The 18,763-nt window shown below is 47.2% G+C and overlaps 1 protein-coding gene across 1 annotated transcript in view; it reads left to right on the plus strand.

The window, feature by feature from the left end:
- The first annotated feature begins 369 nt into the window (after positions 1-369).
- The window catches only part of FANK1 (fibronectin type III and ankyrin repeat domains 1), a 29,270-nt gene continuing 10,876 nt past the window's right edge, over positions 370-18,763 (plus strand). Inside the window, exons 1-5 of the mRNA XM_057505399.1 lie at positions 370-469; positions 3,028-3,205; positions 10,845-10,969; positions 16,950-17,031; positions 18,050-18,124. Coding sequence (XP_057361382.1) covers positions 370-469; positions 3,028-3,205; positions 10,845-10,969; positions 16,950-17,031; positions 18,050-18,124 — 560 coding nt within the window. The remainder of the gene's footprint in view (positions 470-3,027; positions 3,206-10,844; positions 10,970-16,949; positions 17,032-18,049; positions 18,125-18,763) is intronic.

Consider the following 18,763-nt stretch of genomic DNA (forward strand, 5'->3'; position numbering starts at 1 on the left):
ATTCACGCTCTGGCCATCTGGATCCGATCTGGCATTACTAGCTTTCTGCCAAAAGAAGCTCTTACCTACGTGGAAATTTGCATCTTGGTAAGTTTTGTTGCAAAGTAAAGGAGACGTAGCATGTCACCACTGGTCAGTGCACAAACCTTCGGTGTCCTGGCTAAGCAATGCAGTGCAAAGTGGTATCCCCATGACAGCCACGTGGCTGCACCGTGGCCGTGCACTCAGTGAGGCTTTGCTCACAACCAGTGCTGAGCCTTGGAGAGGCCACGGGGTGGTGAAATCTGCATCACTCCTAAAAAAGAGAGAGTAACAATAAATCAACTTTCCAACCTACCCTTTTTCTGGTGTGCCAGACATGGAGGGGTCATGAATAGCAGGGAGGGTTCTGCCTCCGTCTTGAGCCTGCAGCTGGAAGTGGGCAGACTGCTGGCAGTGGGACCCTCTGTGGCCGGTGCCAAGCTCACGGGTGGGCCTCTCTTGTTATTTGCCGGCATCAGTGACTCGTGTAGAGTAAGCAACAGAGACACTTGCATAACCGGGAATGTCGTCTTGATATTCCTGATATAAATTCATGGTGAGCCATTGGCTTGTCCCTTCAGGAATTGGGCATTCATTTAGAATTTCTTGTCTCTCTCAATTTCTAATAGGATTCTAAGCCAGGTGTTTTTAAGTAGAAATATTACTTGGCTTCTACTTACATTGGGGTAATCCCTAACAGTCTACTAATTCTGGTGTTTGAATGGTTTTAGAAAGTTCTGGGGGGAAAAAAATTAGTTGCTCAGCATTGCTGGCATAACAGAAGGATGTGGGTCACCAGTGCTGACCAGCAGGACGGCTGGGGTTAGATTAGGGGACCCGTGTTGAGGGGCCGGGGCCTGACAGATGTTACATGCACACTCCTTCCTCCCCCCACGTGTGTTAATTTGTATCTAGGACACTGCAATAAGTTTCTTTAAGGAAACCAACAGCCCTGTAAAAGTAATGTATATCGTTTATTTTTATAGTTATTACTTAAAAACATTTCAAGTATACCAAATTATTGAAAACTATAATAGAGCCCCATGTAAACTGTCAACATTTGCCATATAGTTCTTAAATTCTGAAAGAAATGAAACCTTACAAATATGTGGTAAGTGCCCCCTTCTCTGCCCCCATTGTCTGTCAGTCCCTGCCCTTACTTCTCTGAGTAACTGTCCTGAGGGGGTATGCATTCTTTCCATCCATGCTTTTAACTTTTATTACATATGGATGCATTCATAAAGAATACACAGTGTTGTGTGTTCTAAACATTCACTTAGCAGTGTAATCATGGAGTGTATCCTCTGAACCCTTGTTGTGTGTTACAACTCATTTTAGGTTTGCTGTAAAACGAGTTGCTTTTAGCTGCTGGGTAGGATTTCAGTGTATGAAATACACCGTAATTTGTTTAGATACTTCATATATGTTATTTTGTTGTCACAAAACACTTTGAAGTAAGTATTTCTGACTCAGTTTCAGAACATGTATTCAAATCCAGGTTTATCCAATCCCATCATGCCATGCTTCTGATAAGAATTAGGAAAATTGGGAATAAAGTTTGGAGAAATGAGCTTGTAGGCTGCCCCCTGGTGCATGTCTGGGATCTGAATGTAAAGGAATGGAGGTTGTCTGTCCTGCAGGCCTGGAGGCTAGGTCAGGGCACCCCTGTTTTCCTCAGGGGGCAGCATAGCAGGAGGCCCTGGGTCTGCAGGGGGTAGTGGGTCTGCTTGAGACTCTGACTCAAGGGAAGCACAATATCCTTTTATTCTGAACAATAATTGCGGTAAATTAATGATATTTCTGAGTCCTGAAGGGCCCTGAGGGACAGGGAGAAGTTTTAAAAGAAGTATAAAACAGGGACCTAGCCCTCAAAAACATAGTATCTAGCAGGGGAGAGGAAATTAACAGGAAACAAAATAGCCACATGATGAATAACTTGGCATGTGCGCTGTGTGCCCCTTGTTATCTCTCACAGAAACCGGGTATTCTGGATTTTTCTCTGTATCTTGATTTCTCATTCAGCAGCAGCTTCTGGAAATCCTTTCAAGGCATCTAGTATACAATGAATTCATTTTTAAAAGGCAACCTAATTCCCATGCTGTGGACATACCATTTATTGACCATCCCATTATTAACGGGTCATTACTTTATGGCTGTGAACTGCTAAAAACTAGTGGTTCATGTCCCCGTGTGTGTTTCCCTGTGTGCTCTTGGGCTCTGATTTCTGCAGGAGAGATGACCAGAAGTGGGATGGCTGGAGAGAAGGGTATACTTATTTTCTATTTTAATAGATACACAGTGTTGCGTTGTGCCATATTGTTTTCTACAAAGGCTGTAATTCATATTTCCCCACCACCAAATCCTTAGAATTGGTCCTTTCCCAACACTACCACCTCCCATAGCTATGCTATCTCTTTTTAAGTATCTGATTGGATATAAAGTTACACCCATTGTTACCAATTTCTGTGGCCACTAGGGAACATGAATTTTTTTTGGACGTGATGTCAGCTATTTGTGCTGTTTTGGGCACTGCTCATCTTTTGCCTTGTTTGTTATTAGCCTTTGGACCTTGGTTAGTCGGTAAGAGCCAACTTGTTGATATAGAATCAACCCTTTATCATCTGTTACAATTATTTGGGCCAGCTATATCATTTGTCTATTGTCTTTGTTTACTGAGGATGATAGCAGCAAACTGAGGTTCATCAGCTCAAAAAACCAAATTAATTAGTTGGATGCATTAACTAACCTTTTGGAAGGGTCCATGAGTGAAGTATGGTATTAACGGTTGTGGGACAATCTGCTTGGGATGTGGTACTCACTACAGCAGCTGGATTTTGCACCATTTAAGCTTTTCAGATGTTCCTCAAGCAACAGGGAGGAAAATTTCTGTGTATGACTGATGTGTAGGGAAACACAGTTTGGTCCCCAAACAGCTGTGATGCATGCAGCTGACCTCTCTTCTTTATGGAGGTGGAGTCCTGAAATCCTGTATCCTTCTTTTTTTAGAAATCACACCATCCTCAAAGCCTCATCCACCTGTTGTGGGCAAAGTGACTCATCACAGCATTGAGTTATACTGGGATCTGGAAAAGAAGGCCAAACGGCAAGGACCTCAGGAGCAGTGGTTCAGGTTCTCAATTGAAGAAGAAGACCCCAAAATGCACACTTACGGCATCATTTATACGTAGGTGCAATGTTGAGCTGTTTTAACATTTTGCTTTGATTTCCTGATTATCTGGAATGCTTTCTACTATCTCTAAAAAGACTCGTTTTGAAATTAAAAGAATGAGTCAGCATCATTTGCATGTATGCTTTGTGAATTAGAATTTTTGGAAGATAAGCATTAGTAATAACTTTGAAATTAAACCTCCTATACTTTTGAGAGCTTCTTAGACTTCTTCAACATTCTAAGGCATATTTTTAAAATCCCAAATGCAGAGACAGAACCGAAAGAGAGTTTGATGAACTTAAACACGGGTCCCATCTGGCTACTCTGCTTACAGATGTGGGCTGGGGCCTGCAGGCCTACCTGGATGACTCCTGGACCTCATGGCATACTGCTGGTCCCATGTTAACTCTTTCCAACCAAACTGCTTCTCAGATTCAGCAAGGCTCACTGGGTCCCACATCAAAGTCTTTCTCATTACCTTTGCATTAAATGCATTTCCTTCTTTTTTTTTGTATGGCTGGTTCCTAAACACCATGCAAATGTTGGCTCAGACCCCCGCCTCAGAAGGCCCGGGTGAAGTAGCCACCCTTCCACCCTGGCACCTCTCTGTCATGACCTTGTTTCATATCCTTATAACAGTTAGCTCTGCCAGAACTGTTTTCCTGTCTACCTGTTTATTTCTTTCTCCCCACCAGTGTTTAAACCCAGTGAGGGGCAGGTAGGGTTTCTGCTGACCCCTGCATCTCCAGCTCATAGAGAGTGTAGTCCCTCAAAATAGTGGCACAGAGTAGTCCCTTGAAATAGCTGTTGCATGAATAAATAAAATGAATGACATAGGAGTGATCAAGAAGTCATTTTTCCTTAGTTATCATTTCAACTCTTACTCCTTTTGACAGATTTACCACTTGCATAATGACTCCATATCTGTGTTTCAGGAATACAAAAAAGTGAAATATAAATGTGACAAATTAACCTTTTAATTTTGAGATAATTGAAGATTCATACCTGGTGGTAAGAAATAATACAGAGAGACTCCATGTGCCTTTTAACCATTTTCCTCAATGGTAACATTATGGAAAACTAGTGCAGTGTCTCAGCCAGAGCATGGGCATTGCTGCAGCCAAGATTCCAAAGAGCCATTACAGTGTAGTCACGTCGTCACGGTCGGTACAGGGCTTTTCTGGCCTTTCTTCAAGGTGGCATTGTGATAACGCTACTACTGATGTATATGAAGGCTTCAGCTGTTGCCTGAATTACGAGATCCCTGGGATTTGATGAACAATTCTTTGTTTTACCTAAAAAGAAAAAAGTGCATATGCATTTATTTGAGTTGTAGTTCCTATATGAAAATAATTCCTGGCCTGACTTCTAGATATGCCACTTTATTCATGTCATGTTATGTGTTATTGTCTGTTAGGTAGTTTCCATCCTCTGAAAGAGAACCATGATACAAGCGTATCTATGGAGAAAGCCAAAGCTATCATTTTTTTCCCCCATTTCACCCCTCCGTGGGCTGAGCTTGGGCAAGCTGGGCGGGCTGCTCTGGATCGTCTTTACTTCCTCTCTCCTTTCCACCTTTGCTGGGCAGCCAGGAAGGCAGCCTCACCCGGGGCGACGGCAGCCGCTGCATGGGCCCCCGCCTGGTGTGTGTGCCTGGGTCATCGCCTTGGCCCCGGAGAACTGAGCGCTGTCCCCGGGGTTCACCTGGGTGCCAGCCTGGCACTGCAGAGCCAGCAGCTAGGACTTCTCCCCCAGCCTAAGTGACGTGAAATGCTTGCGGTTCCTCAGAGAATCAGCACGATCCTTGACACTAGGTGGCAGAATTAGACTGTGCTAATCTTGACCATTTTTCTGCTCCATGATAGCACTTTCTCTAGGTATTGATAAAGTAGCAATACCTTTTTTTTTTTTTTTAATAAAAAGCAGCAATCTGGAATACCTGACCTTGGGACTGTGGATTTAAGAACTGCCTCCTGACCTGCTGGTCCCAGTTGCTTTGGCCACCAGCCAATCTTGACTCGGTGGTGTCATCTTCGACTTGGGCTCCCCTCACAGCCAGCCACCCATTTTGTGAGGTCTTCCTTTGCAAACCCCTTCTGTGCTTTCACTCATTAGACTGCAGCATGCCCCCCACGAGGACACAAGCCCACCATCGGACTCGTTCACTGCCGTCTCTCCAGGTCCTGCAACTGTCCTGCAGATTTCCTGCCCTAATCAATTGGCCGTATCTCCTTTGTCTTGCCTTCTACCCTTTCTATCATGCTAGGTCAATTTTCTTTTTAATCTTCCTTTTGTCAAATTGTCTTCACTGAGTCTCCTTTGCTTGAAGGGTGAAGGTCAAGCTCCTTAGACTAAGATCTGATGCCCCTTCCATTTACCCACAACCAGCCTTTCTTGTCTCTTATTTCTGAGCACAGCCCTCCAGTAAGATCTGCTTATTGTCCTTTGAACATACCCTGGTTTTTCCTGCGTGTGTGTTCAGCTGTATTTCCTACTCAGACAGACCTCCCCTATGCAATCCTGTCTTCCATCCAAGTCAGATTCTACCCCTAAATTTCTATGATAATTGGTGCTTAAATCATGTACTTCATTCATTTAATCAGCATGTATTAATGAGTATCTCTTACATGCGAGACACTGTTCAGGATGCTGAGGCCATGACATGGAACAGACAAAAATTCCTCCCTTGTGATGAGGAAGACAAACGATAAATGAGATACATGTGTGAAAATAGGGCGTTTGTCACGTGGTGATGAGTATTGGGGAGAGAAAGCCCAGAAGCTGGGGGCTCGGAGCAGAGGTGACAAACGCTTTGCACAGAGGCAAGTGAGGGCTGCCTGGGGCCTTGCGAGACTCTGGAAGAACGTTCCAGGCAGAAGAAATAGCACATAAAAATGCCGTGGGGTGGATTGTGCAGGGATGTCCCAGGAACACTGAGGCGAGGAGTGGATGGGGAGAACTGGGGGGGCGTGGTGAGAAGGCAGTGGGAGGTGGCCGTGGGGGCCTGGGACCCCTGAGAGAAGGTTGGCGGGGAAGCCACTGGAGATCGTGACGCTGAGGAGCCTATGCTTCACGAGGATCACGCTGGCTGCCGAGCTGAGAACAGGCTCTAGGGAGGCAGGGGGCAGGCAGAAGGCAGGACTACTTAGGAGGTCTCGGCAGGAATTTCAGTGGGAGACAACGGAACAGGGTGTGAGCGGTGGCTGAATTCAGGAAACGTTTTAAAGATGGATTTGACGAGTTTGCTGGGGGACCAGATATGAGAAATGCAAGAAAAAGGGTAGTCAAGGGACATCTATCTACCTATCTTGTCTATAAAAATACACATGCACATCTAATAACATATTGTCAAGGTAGGCCAACTTATGCTGCCTTAAGCATCAACTTCAGAATCTTTCTTAGAACAGCAGTAATTCACTTCCCCACAGAATGTGCCCCGTGGGTTGGCCGTGGCTCCGTTCCACACGGTCTTCTCCCCACAGCCCGGGCTGACGGAGTGGCCTCAGCCTGAATGTTGCCAGTCATGGGGGCAGCAGCGGGAGAGAGCAGGGCACACAGGTTTTTTAAAGCCTCTCCTTGGAATGACATACTTCCGCTTGTGTTTCCTTGCTCAAAGGAAGTCGTCCAGCCAAGTCTGAATTCCACAGGGCAGGATAAAGTTCCCTGTGAGAGAACCCCGTAGTTGTGGACGGTAAGCCAGTCTTCTGCAGGGGCGCCATGGTTTTCAGCCTGAGCAACTTCAAAAACAAAGATGGGGAAGGTGGCAGGTGGAGCAGAGGCGCAGTTTGGGCTCATCAGACATGCAAGGAGAGAAGCCAAGGAGGCAGTTCGGGGAGACTGGGTCAGAGGAGAGTCTGGGCCATAAAAGCACATTTCAGAGTCATCAGTGCTGCTGCATCGGAGCGCTGGGGGAGGCAGCACAGAGAAGAGAAGTCTGGTGCGAGTCCCTGGGCACGCCAGGATTTAGTTTCTCAGGTTTCATGTTTGCTCAGCTCTTGCACGAAATATTTGCTTATTGACTAATAACAAAAAGAAGGGTATGCTTTGTATTTTCATGTCTCTTCCTCTATTAGAGACAGGTTCTAAGAGCGTTTGATTCTCTAAGCCAGGGTGCCTGGGCCTGCAAGCCGCGCTTCTCTGCAGGTCTGATGAACTGCTGCTGTTAGTCGGCCTGCGTCCGCGGTCACCGTGTCGGCCTGTGGCTGTGAGGTGGTCACGGGGGGGGTACCCCCAGGGCCGCGGTGTGCTGGGGCCGCTGCTGCGTCCCTGGTGCTCTCCTTGGGGCCATTCCGCTGAGCTGCCAGCCCCCCATAAATGTGCTCAGTGACAGCAGTTTCTGAAACAGTTCTGTAGTTCTCCTTTCCAGGGGTTATGAAGGTGCTGTTTGCTTCACGGTGATCTTCTGAGATTTAGCAATACTGGGTTTTATTAGGGGCACTTTTCATTTTATTTCGGTCTTAAATTATCTTGTCTTTGACTTCTGGCATAGACTTCCATTGAGGCTCAGATATTATATTCTCACTGAGTTCTAAAGATCTTCTCAGATGCCACAAATTGAGGGCTCAGTTTCTTTGATTCAAATATCTATAGATAAGGATCTGTGCTCACAACACAATAAAAGCCATCTACTCATGAGACTTTGTGCCAAACAGATATATATTAATTTATCGTCATCATCCTTATTTTTAGTCAGGGCAGTTTTCCTGAATATTTATATTGGTTTTAGAGCTTTTTCTTCTATGATAAATATATTTATATCTATTCTAACACTTCTCTTTTTTGGTCTCCTAATGAAAATGTTTTTCTTAAGGCTGTTAGTATCATCTCTTCATTGTCTTTGTTACAGTTTCTTCTTTGTTGATACATGATGGTCAATGATACTGCTGCATAACAAAACATCCCCAAACTTTTTTGCTTTGCTAAGAGCAAAAAGAAATCATGTGTTTGCTCAAGAGTCTATGACTTGGGCAGGGGGATGGCGTGTCTCTGCTCCTTGTGGTCCTGGATGGTGCCACTCTGCTGGCCTGGCCTCTGCTGGGGTGGCCAGGACAGTTAGGGCTGACTGGGCTTCTTGATTTCCCTTTGTTTTCTGGATCTTCCAGTGACCCTCTCTCACCAGGTGGCCTCTCCCTCCAGCAGGGAAGTTGAACATCTTTACATGGCATCTAGCTTCCGAGGGAGAAGGCAGAAGCTTGCAGGCATCTTAAGCCCAGGCCCAGAATTGCACAGCATTCCTTCCTGTGCCACCTCCCATCCCATTCCAGGGGGAGGAGCTGCGCTGACAGGGAAGAGGGATGTGCGCCTGCAGCTGGGGAGGGATTGTCAGAGGTCACCCTGCCTGGCATTCTACCACATGGACTGTAGGTGAAGAGAAATGTGTTTCAGGTATGGGTGGAGTCAGGTGGGAGGAAGAGTCCACCAGCAATGGGCAGGAGAGCACAGACAAGTGGCCAGGGGTGCCTTAACACCCCCCCCCCCATCTTTTCTTGGTCTGTTAGAGCCACACCCAAGAAGTCATTTAGATTTTGGTGTCTGAGATAACTGGGGGTGCAAAAAAGGGGTCACTGAGGGCTTAGGACTTTCGGCTTAAAGTCTTACATTTCCGATCAACCACAAAGGGAGAGAAGCACACGCAGGGAAAGGGTCTGGGGAGGCTTCGCCAGCCCTCACACCTGGGTCTCTAGGTCTCAGGTGGAACTGAGACTCCTTCTCAGCGACATGCACCCAGATGTGCCCTGTCTCCCCACTGCTAGGCTCTCTGTCTCCATTTCTCCCACCCTGGCTCACCCATTGCCCCATACCCCATGTCCTTCTAGCCCAGTGACCCTTTCTCAGGCCCAGCGGTCCCTCTCTCCCTGGCCGCATCTCCCTGTCTGTTCTGGAAATTGCCTGCCCCACTTGTCCCTTCCATCAAGAGCCCTCTACTAGAGGACGTTCTTCTGGGCCCTCTCTCCCTCACTAGCTGCTCACACTTGTGTGGTGGGTGAGTTTGGGTGCTAGAGCTATAGAGACCTTTTAGGTTCTATGAATTGTCTGTAAGCGTTGTCTGCCCTCTGGAGCAAGTACAGGGCCTGCTGTCTACTCAGCTGCGCCTGCTCTCTCTTTGGGACCTGGGAGCGAGCAGGTGAGGCCGTTTACTTGATAGAGGTGTGAGCACACCCATCAGGCCAGGTCTAAAGCCATGTCTCCATGTGAGCTTTACTCAGTAACGATGCTAATGCCAGCACTGTCATCTTGGCCTGACTTAGTGGTCACTCCTATTGTCCTGCATTGCCCCTCTTCTTGCCACCCATCAACAGGAGATGGGGTCTACTCACCGTTGACAGATTCATCTGGCCCCTGAGCTGGTCCAGGGCTGCATCCCCAGCCTGGCACAGAATCGCATGTGTAATGGGCACTGGGCATGTTCATGGAATTAGGTGGAATGGAATTGGTGTATAAATATTTAGGTTGCACATAAGCATCCTTGAAAAATTAGTTGTGAGTCTCAGAGCATGACTCCGGCTTCTGCAGAGGTCTGCTGAGAATGAAAGAAAAATCAGAGACATAAAATGGGGAGAACAATGGTTAGCCTGGAGTCCGAGGAGCTATGGAGTGTTCTGGAAAGAGGAGAACATTGATTGGGTTGGTGGCAAAAGCAGGAAGAAGAAAGAGCTGGAAACATACACATGCCCTTAAAAATCAAGTCTTTGAGGTAGAAGGAAAGACAAATTTAGCTATAGCTGTTGAAAAGGGATGCATGGAGTTTAGTCAGATGCCAATAAAGATTTTTGGCAGCAAAGAGAAATTGAGGTTTTGGGCAACATACAACTCAACAAGACTTGAGACCCTCGAAAGGGTGCCGAGTCAAAGCCAGGCCCCTGGGCCTCGCCTCACAAGCAGAGGGACAGGGTCTCGGTACCTTCCCTGGACCCCAGCATCCTCCGGGCAGGCAGACGGGCTGCGGGGCTGCATGGCTTGGTGCTCATTTTGCAGGCTCCAAGCCATCAGCCTGCCGTCTTCCCGCCGGAGGCCTGCAGCTCTCCGCTGCCTGTCTGCAGTCAGCTTCCTCTTCTGCAAGGGCTCAGCGTCTGTCCCCACAGCGTCTTCCCAGATGAAGCTGATGGTGGGGCTCCCTGTGGGGGGTGTCCTTGGGGGCTGCCTATGCCCCACACTCTTAAGTTGCTCGTGGGCTACAAGCAATGATGTATTTCGCTTCTTGAGGCCTTTCCCTGTGGTGGTCTTTTGCCTGCCTTAGGTATGCAGCTATCAGTCAGCCTCACCCACCTCCTCAAGGCCCTGCTCAGAAAGCTCAGTGTGTTTACTGTCTGAGGCCTGCTTATCTTACCTTTCAAAGGTGAGACTCATCTCAGGACACGTATCGTGGGTTAATGTGAATATTTCTCCTAAGTACAAACTGTGCCAGCTACAAGCCAGCCCTGGGCTAGACACCGTGGATGAGGCAGGGCCCCTGCTGGGTGGGGGTGGAGACGTGATGTCCTTTATGCTCAAGGCGGTCACAGACTAGTGTGGGAGATGGACACCGGCCCCCGTCAGGGCTGTGGTGAAGGCAGATGGCGTTCAGACATCACCTGCTCCTGGGCTTCTAACAGCTTTCAGGAACCGCTGATCCCGTGACCCGGTGTAGGGCTCATGCATGTCTCCTCCCTCCCAGGGGATATGCGACAAAGCACGTCGTGGAAGGCCTGGAACCACGGACACTGTACAGATTTCGGCTGAAGGTCACCAGCCCCTCAGGAGAGTATGAGTACAGCCCAGTGGTCTTGGTGTCTACAACCAGTGAGTATGCAGAGACTCTAAACTCACTTATCTGAAGATGAAATAACAGGACAGCAATGGGGAGGTAGACATATCTGCCCTTTGCCTTGTCCGGCGGCGCTGTACCAAATGGGGAGAGCTGTGCTTGGGCTGGCCCTGCCCTCACATGCCCGTTCGGTGCGCAGGCCAGTGTGTGGCTGAGCGAGCCTTCCCACCCGGAGCACTGGCTGCCTGTGTGGGTGTCCTCAGGGGACCGGGGCTGCTCAGCATTTTGTTCCTTTGGGGCGACTTCATTGTACGCAACCTGACACACAATGTGACTCTTGGGGACACTGGAGAGTGGAAGGACAAATGGCCCAGCCCCCACCCACAGCAGCGGGGCCAAGAGGCTGGCCTTGGAGCCTCTGGCCAGTACATCCTGCTCCCTGGTCAGATTTAAGGGGGCAAAGATTTTCTGTGATCTGTATTTTAAAACATTCTAAAGACGTGTGTTTACTCAGTGCTGTCTTTGAACTAGAAAGCTGTAAAGATTAAAATGGTCATAAATGGGCTTCATGACTGACTCACTGAAAACAGATGAGTCTCTTGTTGGTTGTGCAAGGGTTTTTTTTTTGTGAGTAAAAAATTACTTAAAAATTTTATTCAATGCAGCATTTAGTACATGTGTGCACAGTGTATGTGTGTATATACATATATATATACACACACACACATATGCATACATATATACATGCATATACTTTCTGTGGCTTTCAATTTTGCCCTTTATGCATTTATTCATGGAAGTTTTTGTGTGGATTAAAGATAATGCAGATTTTGAGTTATCTTATAATATTTTCAGTTGCAAACAAGGCGTTAGGGGATTGGAACTTAGTTTAGCAAACTGAGAGTTGCCACACTGCATACAGCCCCAAAGTGCTCAGCTAGCCATCAAGAAATACAATTTCAGAGGAGACTTCTGAAGTGAAATGGTCAGTTATGGAGATGTAGGTCAGGAAAGAGGGCTTGTCCCTTAATCTGGTGACAGTGACAGCGTTTGTTTTTTTTATGGAAGTTACTAAGCTCCTGGAATTTCAAAGGGAAAGAACAGAAGGCAGGTGAGCATAACATGAGTTAGTTCTTTATGTGTGGAAGAAAGGCAGAGAGGGCCTGCCCTGCTGCCCCCCACCCACACAGGCTGCTCTGCACCCCTCTGTCCTGCCCCTTCTCTCTGAGGTACTCCTCCTGCTCCTCTGCCTACTGAGCCTGCTGTTCAGGGGCGAGTCCCTGCACGGCTTCCCCTTTCTGCCATGTGCATCAGCTTGTCCCCTGATACACAAGGTACTAATACTTCTTGCATCTTATTTTATGAAGGTGTTTACCTTCTTTGTCCCCCACCTACTTGTGTGCTCTGGAGGGAAAGGATGATGGGTCACTCCTGTCCAGCATGTAGAAGGTCCTTTGCAAGTGGGTTGGATGGGTTGCGAACAAGAAGGCCCAGAGGCAGGATTAAGAGGATAAGGAGAAGCACTGCTTTTTCTCAGTTTACTCCTGTGTCTGATGGGAGATGGATCTATTTCCCAGGTGGAGGTAGTGAGCCTGAACCTGCAGGGTGAGGGTGAGTTGGGTGCAGAACCCACCACAGTAAGCCTCAGATAGCCACTGGCATCCCTAATACCACGTCAAAGCCAGGGCGGGGCTCCTGGACTCTGGCCAGAGCTGACGTGGAGGGAGCACACCAGAGCTCTTCAGGAAGGTGGGGGTTGTGCCTGTGGCTCCGTGTGCCTTGTCCTTGCTCAGCTGGTTTCTGAGAGGTCCAGCGTCCAAGGCATTTGTCACTGCAGTCCATGGCTTCCATGGGTGACTGGACAAGACCTGCAGGGACGAGGGCATGATGGAGACCTGGTCTCCAGCTGACCAGCTGTGCTGGGGCTTCCAGAGCATCTCCCTTCAGGCCACAGTGCAAGTCCTGCGGCCCACAGCTCCCCGTCAGGGCTCTCCTGGGCGGTAAGGATCAGGTGCTCCTCCTCCTGGGGAGCTGCTGCTCCTTCTGCTATTGTTACATTTATAGCGTCGAAAGCAAATTCTCTTAAAGAGGCAGACGCTGCTAAACAAAGAATTCAAAATGTGCACATTATATAAAACAAGTGAAAATGCTTCTGTGGGTTGATAATTTGCATTCAGTTTGAAAGTGTTTTAATGAATCACAAAACCATGTACTTTGTTTGAATAAAGGATGCTCAGCCTCCTTTTTTCCAGGTAAAGTACACGAAACTCTTGCTTAAATGAGGCATGCAATTTTAATCAGTTGGGCCTTAAAAAGGAAAAACAGCTGCTGCTGTTAATTGGCAAATATCTTCTCCAATGAGCTCATCATTTATTCAATGCTTTTAATAGAGATTTAAACTCCACCAAGAAAGGGGTTTTCACCACTTTATAATAATCTGCTGGCACATCTGCCCCTAAATGACCCTCTTCCAGAACAGGAGCGATGGCTTCCCAAGACCGCTGCGCCCTTCTCCTAGGTGTCTGCACACGTGGCCCTGCCTGATGAGTTCCAGCCAGTGGGGGCCAGTGCCGTGGACCCCCTCTCCACACACAGGATCCATATCTGTAATTGCAACACTTGGGATAAACATTAGAAAAACCCACGGAGGCAAAGCCTGCCTCTTTTATATTCAACTGCACTTACTGACGGTGATCCCCTGGGCTGGCCCACCTTGTCTTGAAGGGTTTGGGGTGGGAGGCAGAGCATTCGGCTCATCCTGGGCTTTCCTCTCTGTCCTTCGTGACTCCTGCCTATAGCGAAATAGAACTGCTCTGCACTGCAAGCACGAGGCTTTTCATTTCTTCTCTGTTTCTGTCAAATTCATGGAAAATGTGAGAGGTTCTCCCGTGCCTCAGTTGACCTGTGTCTGGTCTGGTGGTAATCCTCAGCACCTTTTGCCTTCCTGGCAGTGGCCTAGGAAGGGTTAATGGGTTAACGCTGAGAAAGAGCTTTCATGCCCAGAATGATAGTTACTGCTTCCTTTGCTAAAGCTCAGCAAGCAAGGAATGATGAACAATTATATTGTTTCCCTCTTCCATGAGATGTCCCTGTGTTCTCAGAGAAAGTTGTGAGAGCACTGATTACCTCTTGCAGAAACTGGAATAGGCAATACATTTACTTAAATTATATCCTAATATCAAAATACTCTGGCCTTTGCTGTGCACAGTCCTCAAGCTTCTAGGCACACAATGAACTTACTCTGTTTTCTGGTGTTTGCATGCTGCAGAGCCTCCATGGTGGAGGCACCAGGAAGGGTCCCTCACGCCAGGAGGGTCAAGCCCGTCAGGGAAGATGGATGAGGTGGATTGGAGGGGTCAGTGCGTAGATGTGCCAGGATTCTGTGTGTGCTTCTAGAATTTTCTTTAAAAATCTCAAGAGGTTAGTACTTCTCTGCAGTTTTTAGGCTTTTGGCATTCCGTTTCATTTCATGCTTTGTGGGGGGACTGAATGTATGATGTCTGCTTGTATCCTACATTTGGTAAGGATAGAAGCAGGTTGTGAATTGGGCAGCTTCCTCGGCATGTACTAAAACACCAAAGGAAAGGGTGTGTGTGACCCTATGAAAGACCCTACTCTGAGCTCTGATGTCACCCTCTCCCATACAGGAGACCTTGGACAACTCATTCTTTCTGGCTCTGTTTTGTGGTCTGAAGAAGAATCTAAAATTCACTGTGTAAAGTCCTAGATCCAACCTAATTAATAGTATTTGAGTTAGGATGCCATATTTTAAAATTTAGTAGAAATAAGATGACCTTCCTATGTTCTTCTAGATGATTCTATGCAAATTACATAAAAAAAATTTTTAGTGGCCGTTGATGTTTGAGAGCCACAGAAAGAGGGTGGAGGCTGTTGGGTGGGATAACAGAGACCACCACACTGCTCTCCCCCTCCTTTCTGGGACTCAAGAGGGAAAGGGAGCTTTCCATGGGTTTCGTTTGTCTGCTGGAGTATGGATGGGTCACCTAATAGATTATTTTAAATTCGTGTTACTCTAGCCCAGCGTTTCTCAGCCCTTGGCACTATTAACATTTTAGGGCTGGATCATTCTTGCTTTTGTGGGTGTCCTATGTGCTGCAGGGTGTTTATCGCCATCCCTGGCTTCTACGCACTAGATGCCAGTAGCACCGACGCTTAAGTTGTGACAACTGAAAATGTTGTCAGACTTTATGAAATGTCCTCTTGGGGGGCCAAACCCAGCCGCTTCCGTAGCTCCCCATCGAAACCGCCAGGCCAGGCGTGATCTCCCTCGGAAGGCCAGGAGCTGTGGTGGGCTTTCCCTTTGACAGTTTATCATGATACTTTTATTTGACACTTTTGGTCTAAAAATATGTGTGGAATGATGAAAAGGAAAATACAATGTGGATAAAAAAATCTTTAGCAGATTGGCAAGCTCCAGCAGACAAAATTGTTACATCCAAAACAGTTTTAACTTGGCTTGGATTAATTTTTACCAGAAGAGGAGAGAGGTTATCGGCTAAGGGTCATTCTGAGAGCGACCCTTCATTCTCCTGCCCACCGCTCCCTGCCAGTGCTGTGTCCAGCAGAAACCCTCCAGGGAAACCAGTAGAAAATTGGCTCCTGTACCCAAGAACTGAGGTCCCAGAGAGTTTTTCCACCATCAGGAGCAGGAATAGGGAACTTGACTTCTCACTGGCAGAAATGGCCAGGGGGCTTCCTGCAGGCCAGCTTGTAAGAGGGAGGTAATGTGAGGGGTGAGTGCCAGGAGGCCATCTGGGGTGCAGCCTGGGAGGATGGGGTAGGGGGCAGATGTTTTCTTCTAGGGTTTAGAATAATAATAGATGGAATGAGGGCCCTATAATGTCAATGGGCAAGGGAGAGGGACATGTTTGTCTCATTCCCTCTTGGGCCCCCCAAGGGTCAAGACCTGATGTGTAAGTTACTTAAACATTTGTTGAATGAATGAATGAGACCTTTGAAATTACTGAAACCAGGGATTATAAACTCAGTGCCTATGGGGTCAGGTAGGTGTGCTAAGCATAAGGAGGGGCTGGGCGTGAGGCAGGCGAGAACACCAGGGCCACATGGAAAGGCAGCTGCCCCTACCGGTACTATCACGTCAACTACAGACGTGCGTTGGATATTTATGATGTGCCAGGTGCTACTCTAAGTCCTTCACTGGTATTATTTCATTTAAGCTTAATTGTGATCATTTTAAAAACGAGGAAGTCATGGAAAGTGAAACACATGAAGTCATGGGCTACATGCTTTGGAAGATGGGCTTCTCTCACTTGGCACATTAGTCTCACACTCTGCCCATGTTCGAGCTTCGGCCGCATTCTCCTCCTGCAGGAGCTGGTGTTCCCCTGGTCAAGGGGATGACCTCCTTTCTGCCCCACTTCCTGGTGTTTCTCTGTTTTCCCAGGCCCCTCCTTGCTCTTCTCCCCTAGGCAGCCTCTCTCCCACAACCGGGCTTTCTCGCACGGTGCCGCTTCCCTGGGCATGAGCCCCTTCTGCCCCCAGAAACTCAGAGGAGACGAGGTCAGTAGGAATTTTACGTTCCTGGGAAGAACTGAAATTTTGGTTTTCAAATGTTAAAGCGATCTGTCTGTTTTCTTGTTTGTTGTTCAAGTGGTTCAGTGAGTGTCTGGCAAACAAATCCAGCATGTTGTGATTTTCCTTGCTTGTAAAGAGATTTATAACATCTTATGAAATCTGAAAGGATTATTTTCAAATATCAAAGCAACATTCACAGAGCAATACTTTTATAACTTGAAAACATCCCAAGCCTTTAGGACAATCGAAATGTTCTTCTCTTAATATGTGAAAACAAGGTCTGTTTCAGGAAAAGAAGGAGCTGAACAGGAAATGTGAGATCTGCTTAGCGGCATAGCCAAGTGTCTTCTGGGAGATGATGAACGCGAACTTCCACGCAAGGCGGCCCAAGGAGTATAGCTGGAGGGAGCCTTCTTTCATTTATACCTTGGATGACTGCTTTCCATCTTGCTTCTTCAGGAGAACCCATGAGTAGTGAGCACTTTCACCGAGCTGTCAGTGTGAACGATGAAGATTTGCTGGGCCGCATACTTCAAGGAGGGTGAGAGAACTCGGCCCTTTAAGCTTTGTTTATCTGTAATGCCCAGCGAGTGCACAGGAATGCAAGATGCGGCTGTATTTTCCCAAAATTTGCCATGTCTTTGAAACTGGTCCCCAAACAGTTCTCAGGTAACTGGTGTGAGTTCAGCATAGTTAATAAAGGTGGCCATAAAGCCCGATGTGAATGTTATATTTTGTAATTATTTACTGAAAATTGAAAGTGGAAATTATAAGTCTGGGTATCACATTTTCTTCCCAGAAATGATTTGACTCTCGCTTATGTGCCATAGCATTCAGGCAAATTTCACCACCAAATACCCACATCTAATTCCTGAATAAGTTAAGGGATCACTAAATCAGCTGTTTCTAACTCCAAAGGCTGCCAAGACCCTAGAGGAAAGATGGCGAGTACAGTTGCTGCAGATGGGATGTTTGAAGCTGCCTCCTAAATGAGCGATGGACAGTGATGTCCGGATCCTTTGGATCAGTTGGGTGCCTTAGAAGACAAGGCACCTGTGACCTGGGCTCCCTAGGTCGGAGGAGAGAGAAGGTTCCCACTAAAGCCGAGGTCTCTGATCGGCCACTTGAGAGCCCTGCTTCCTTCCTCCAGCTCCGGCGCTTCGTGCCCGGTGGGTGAGATGGGGATCCAGGCAGCACGTGGCTCTGCGCCACTCCAGGCCATTTCCGCGGAGCTGAGGGTCTGCAGTGAAGACCCTGCCCTCCCCTGATTTAAGGAGCTTTTCTCTTCACAGCGTTTTATCAGATCGCATAATGGTTTTGAGTTGAAGGGAGTGCCTACTTTAAGTGAAATTACAGCAATTTTCTCTTCTTTCTTGTGAATTTGAATCCTTTAAAATATTAGGCAGGGCAGTCTCAAGACAGCAAAAACTTAAAAGTTGGAGTTTCAGGGAACATGAACCACCCCCGACGCCTGTGCCCTGCGCGGGAAGTCAGCCGCGGACCCACAGGCAGCCCTGCCCAGCGTGTTAACCTCGGTTCTCTGTGTTTTTTTGCCCAAGAAATGTTAAGGTTGACGTTCCCAATAAGTTTGGCTTCACTGCTCTGATGGTCGCTGCCCAGAAAGGATACACCAGGTAGGGCTCCTCCTTCCCTGCGGCTCTGAGTGAACCCTTGAGCCTTCCGCTTCAGCCTGGGCCCCTGTCAGGACAGGGAGGGGAGGCAAAAGGGCTTTGCAGGAACCCTGCTTCTCTTTCCAAACTGCACGTATGAGGGCTGAACAAAAACTCGGCTGTTTTTAACATAAAGTTATACAATGTGCAGGAGAGAATGCAAAAATGTATAATTAAAAGGTGAGGAAGAGAGGTCGCTGTTTAATTATGTTTCTCAATATATTTTATATGTCCTGGGAAGAGCGGTCATTGGAATTTGAATTTCTTTTAGAAAAGAAAGAAGGGAGGGATCTTAATTCTGGAAAACAAACTTTCCTGAAAGGTTGCTAAGATACTGTGTTCTTGTATAACTGATACAGCTCATTATCTCTATTCCACATAGAAGCATAAGTACTAATAGCTTATTTTCCCAGAAGATTTTTATTTAACTACTAAAATGCCATTTTGAAATGATAGAAATGTATTTTCATTAGATGCCGCCATTTGAAAAATATATTTAAAATGGTCATAGAGTGACAGTGCACTATTTTAATAGTCTAATTTGTTTCCTGTGGTAGTTAGTTTCAATGAATAATTCATGTTAGGGGCAAACACCCATTTTGG

The sequence above is a fragment of the Manis pentadactyla genome, chromosome 8, assembly GCF_030020395.1.
Source record: "Manis pentadactyla isolate mManPen7 chromosome 8, mManPen7.hap1, whole genome shotgun sequence".
Classification (NCBI taxonomy): Eukaryota; Metazoa; Chordata; class Mammalia; order Pholidota; family Manidae; genus Manis; species Manis pentadactyla.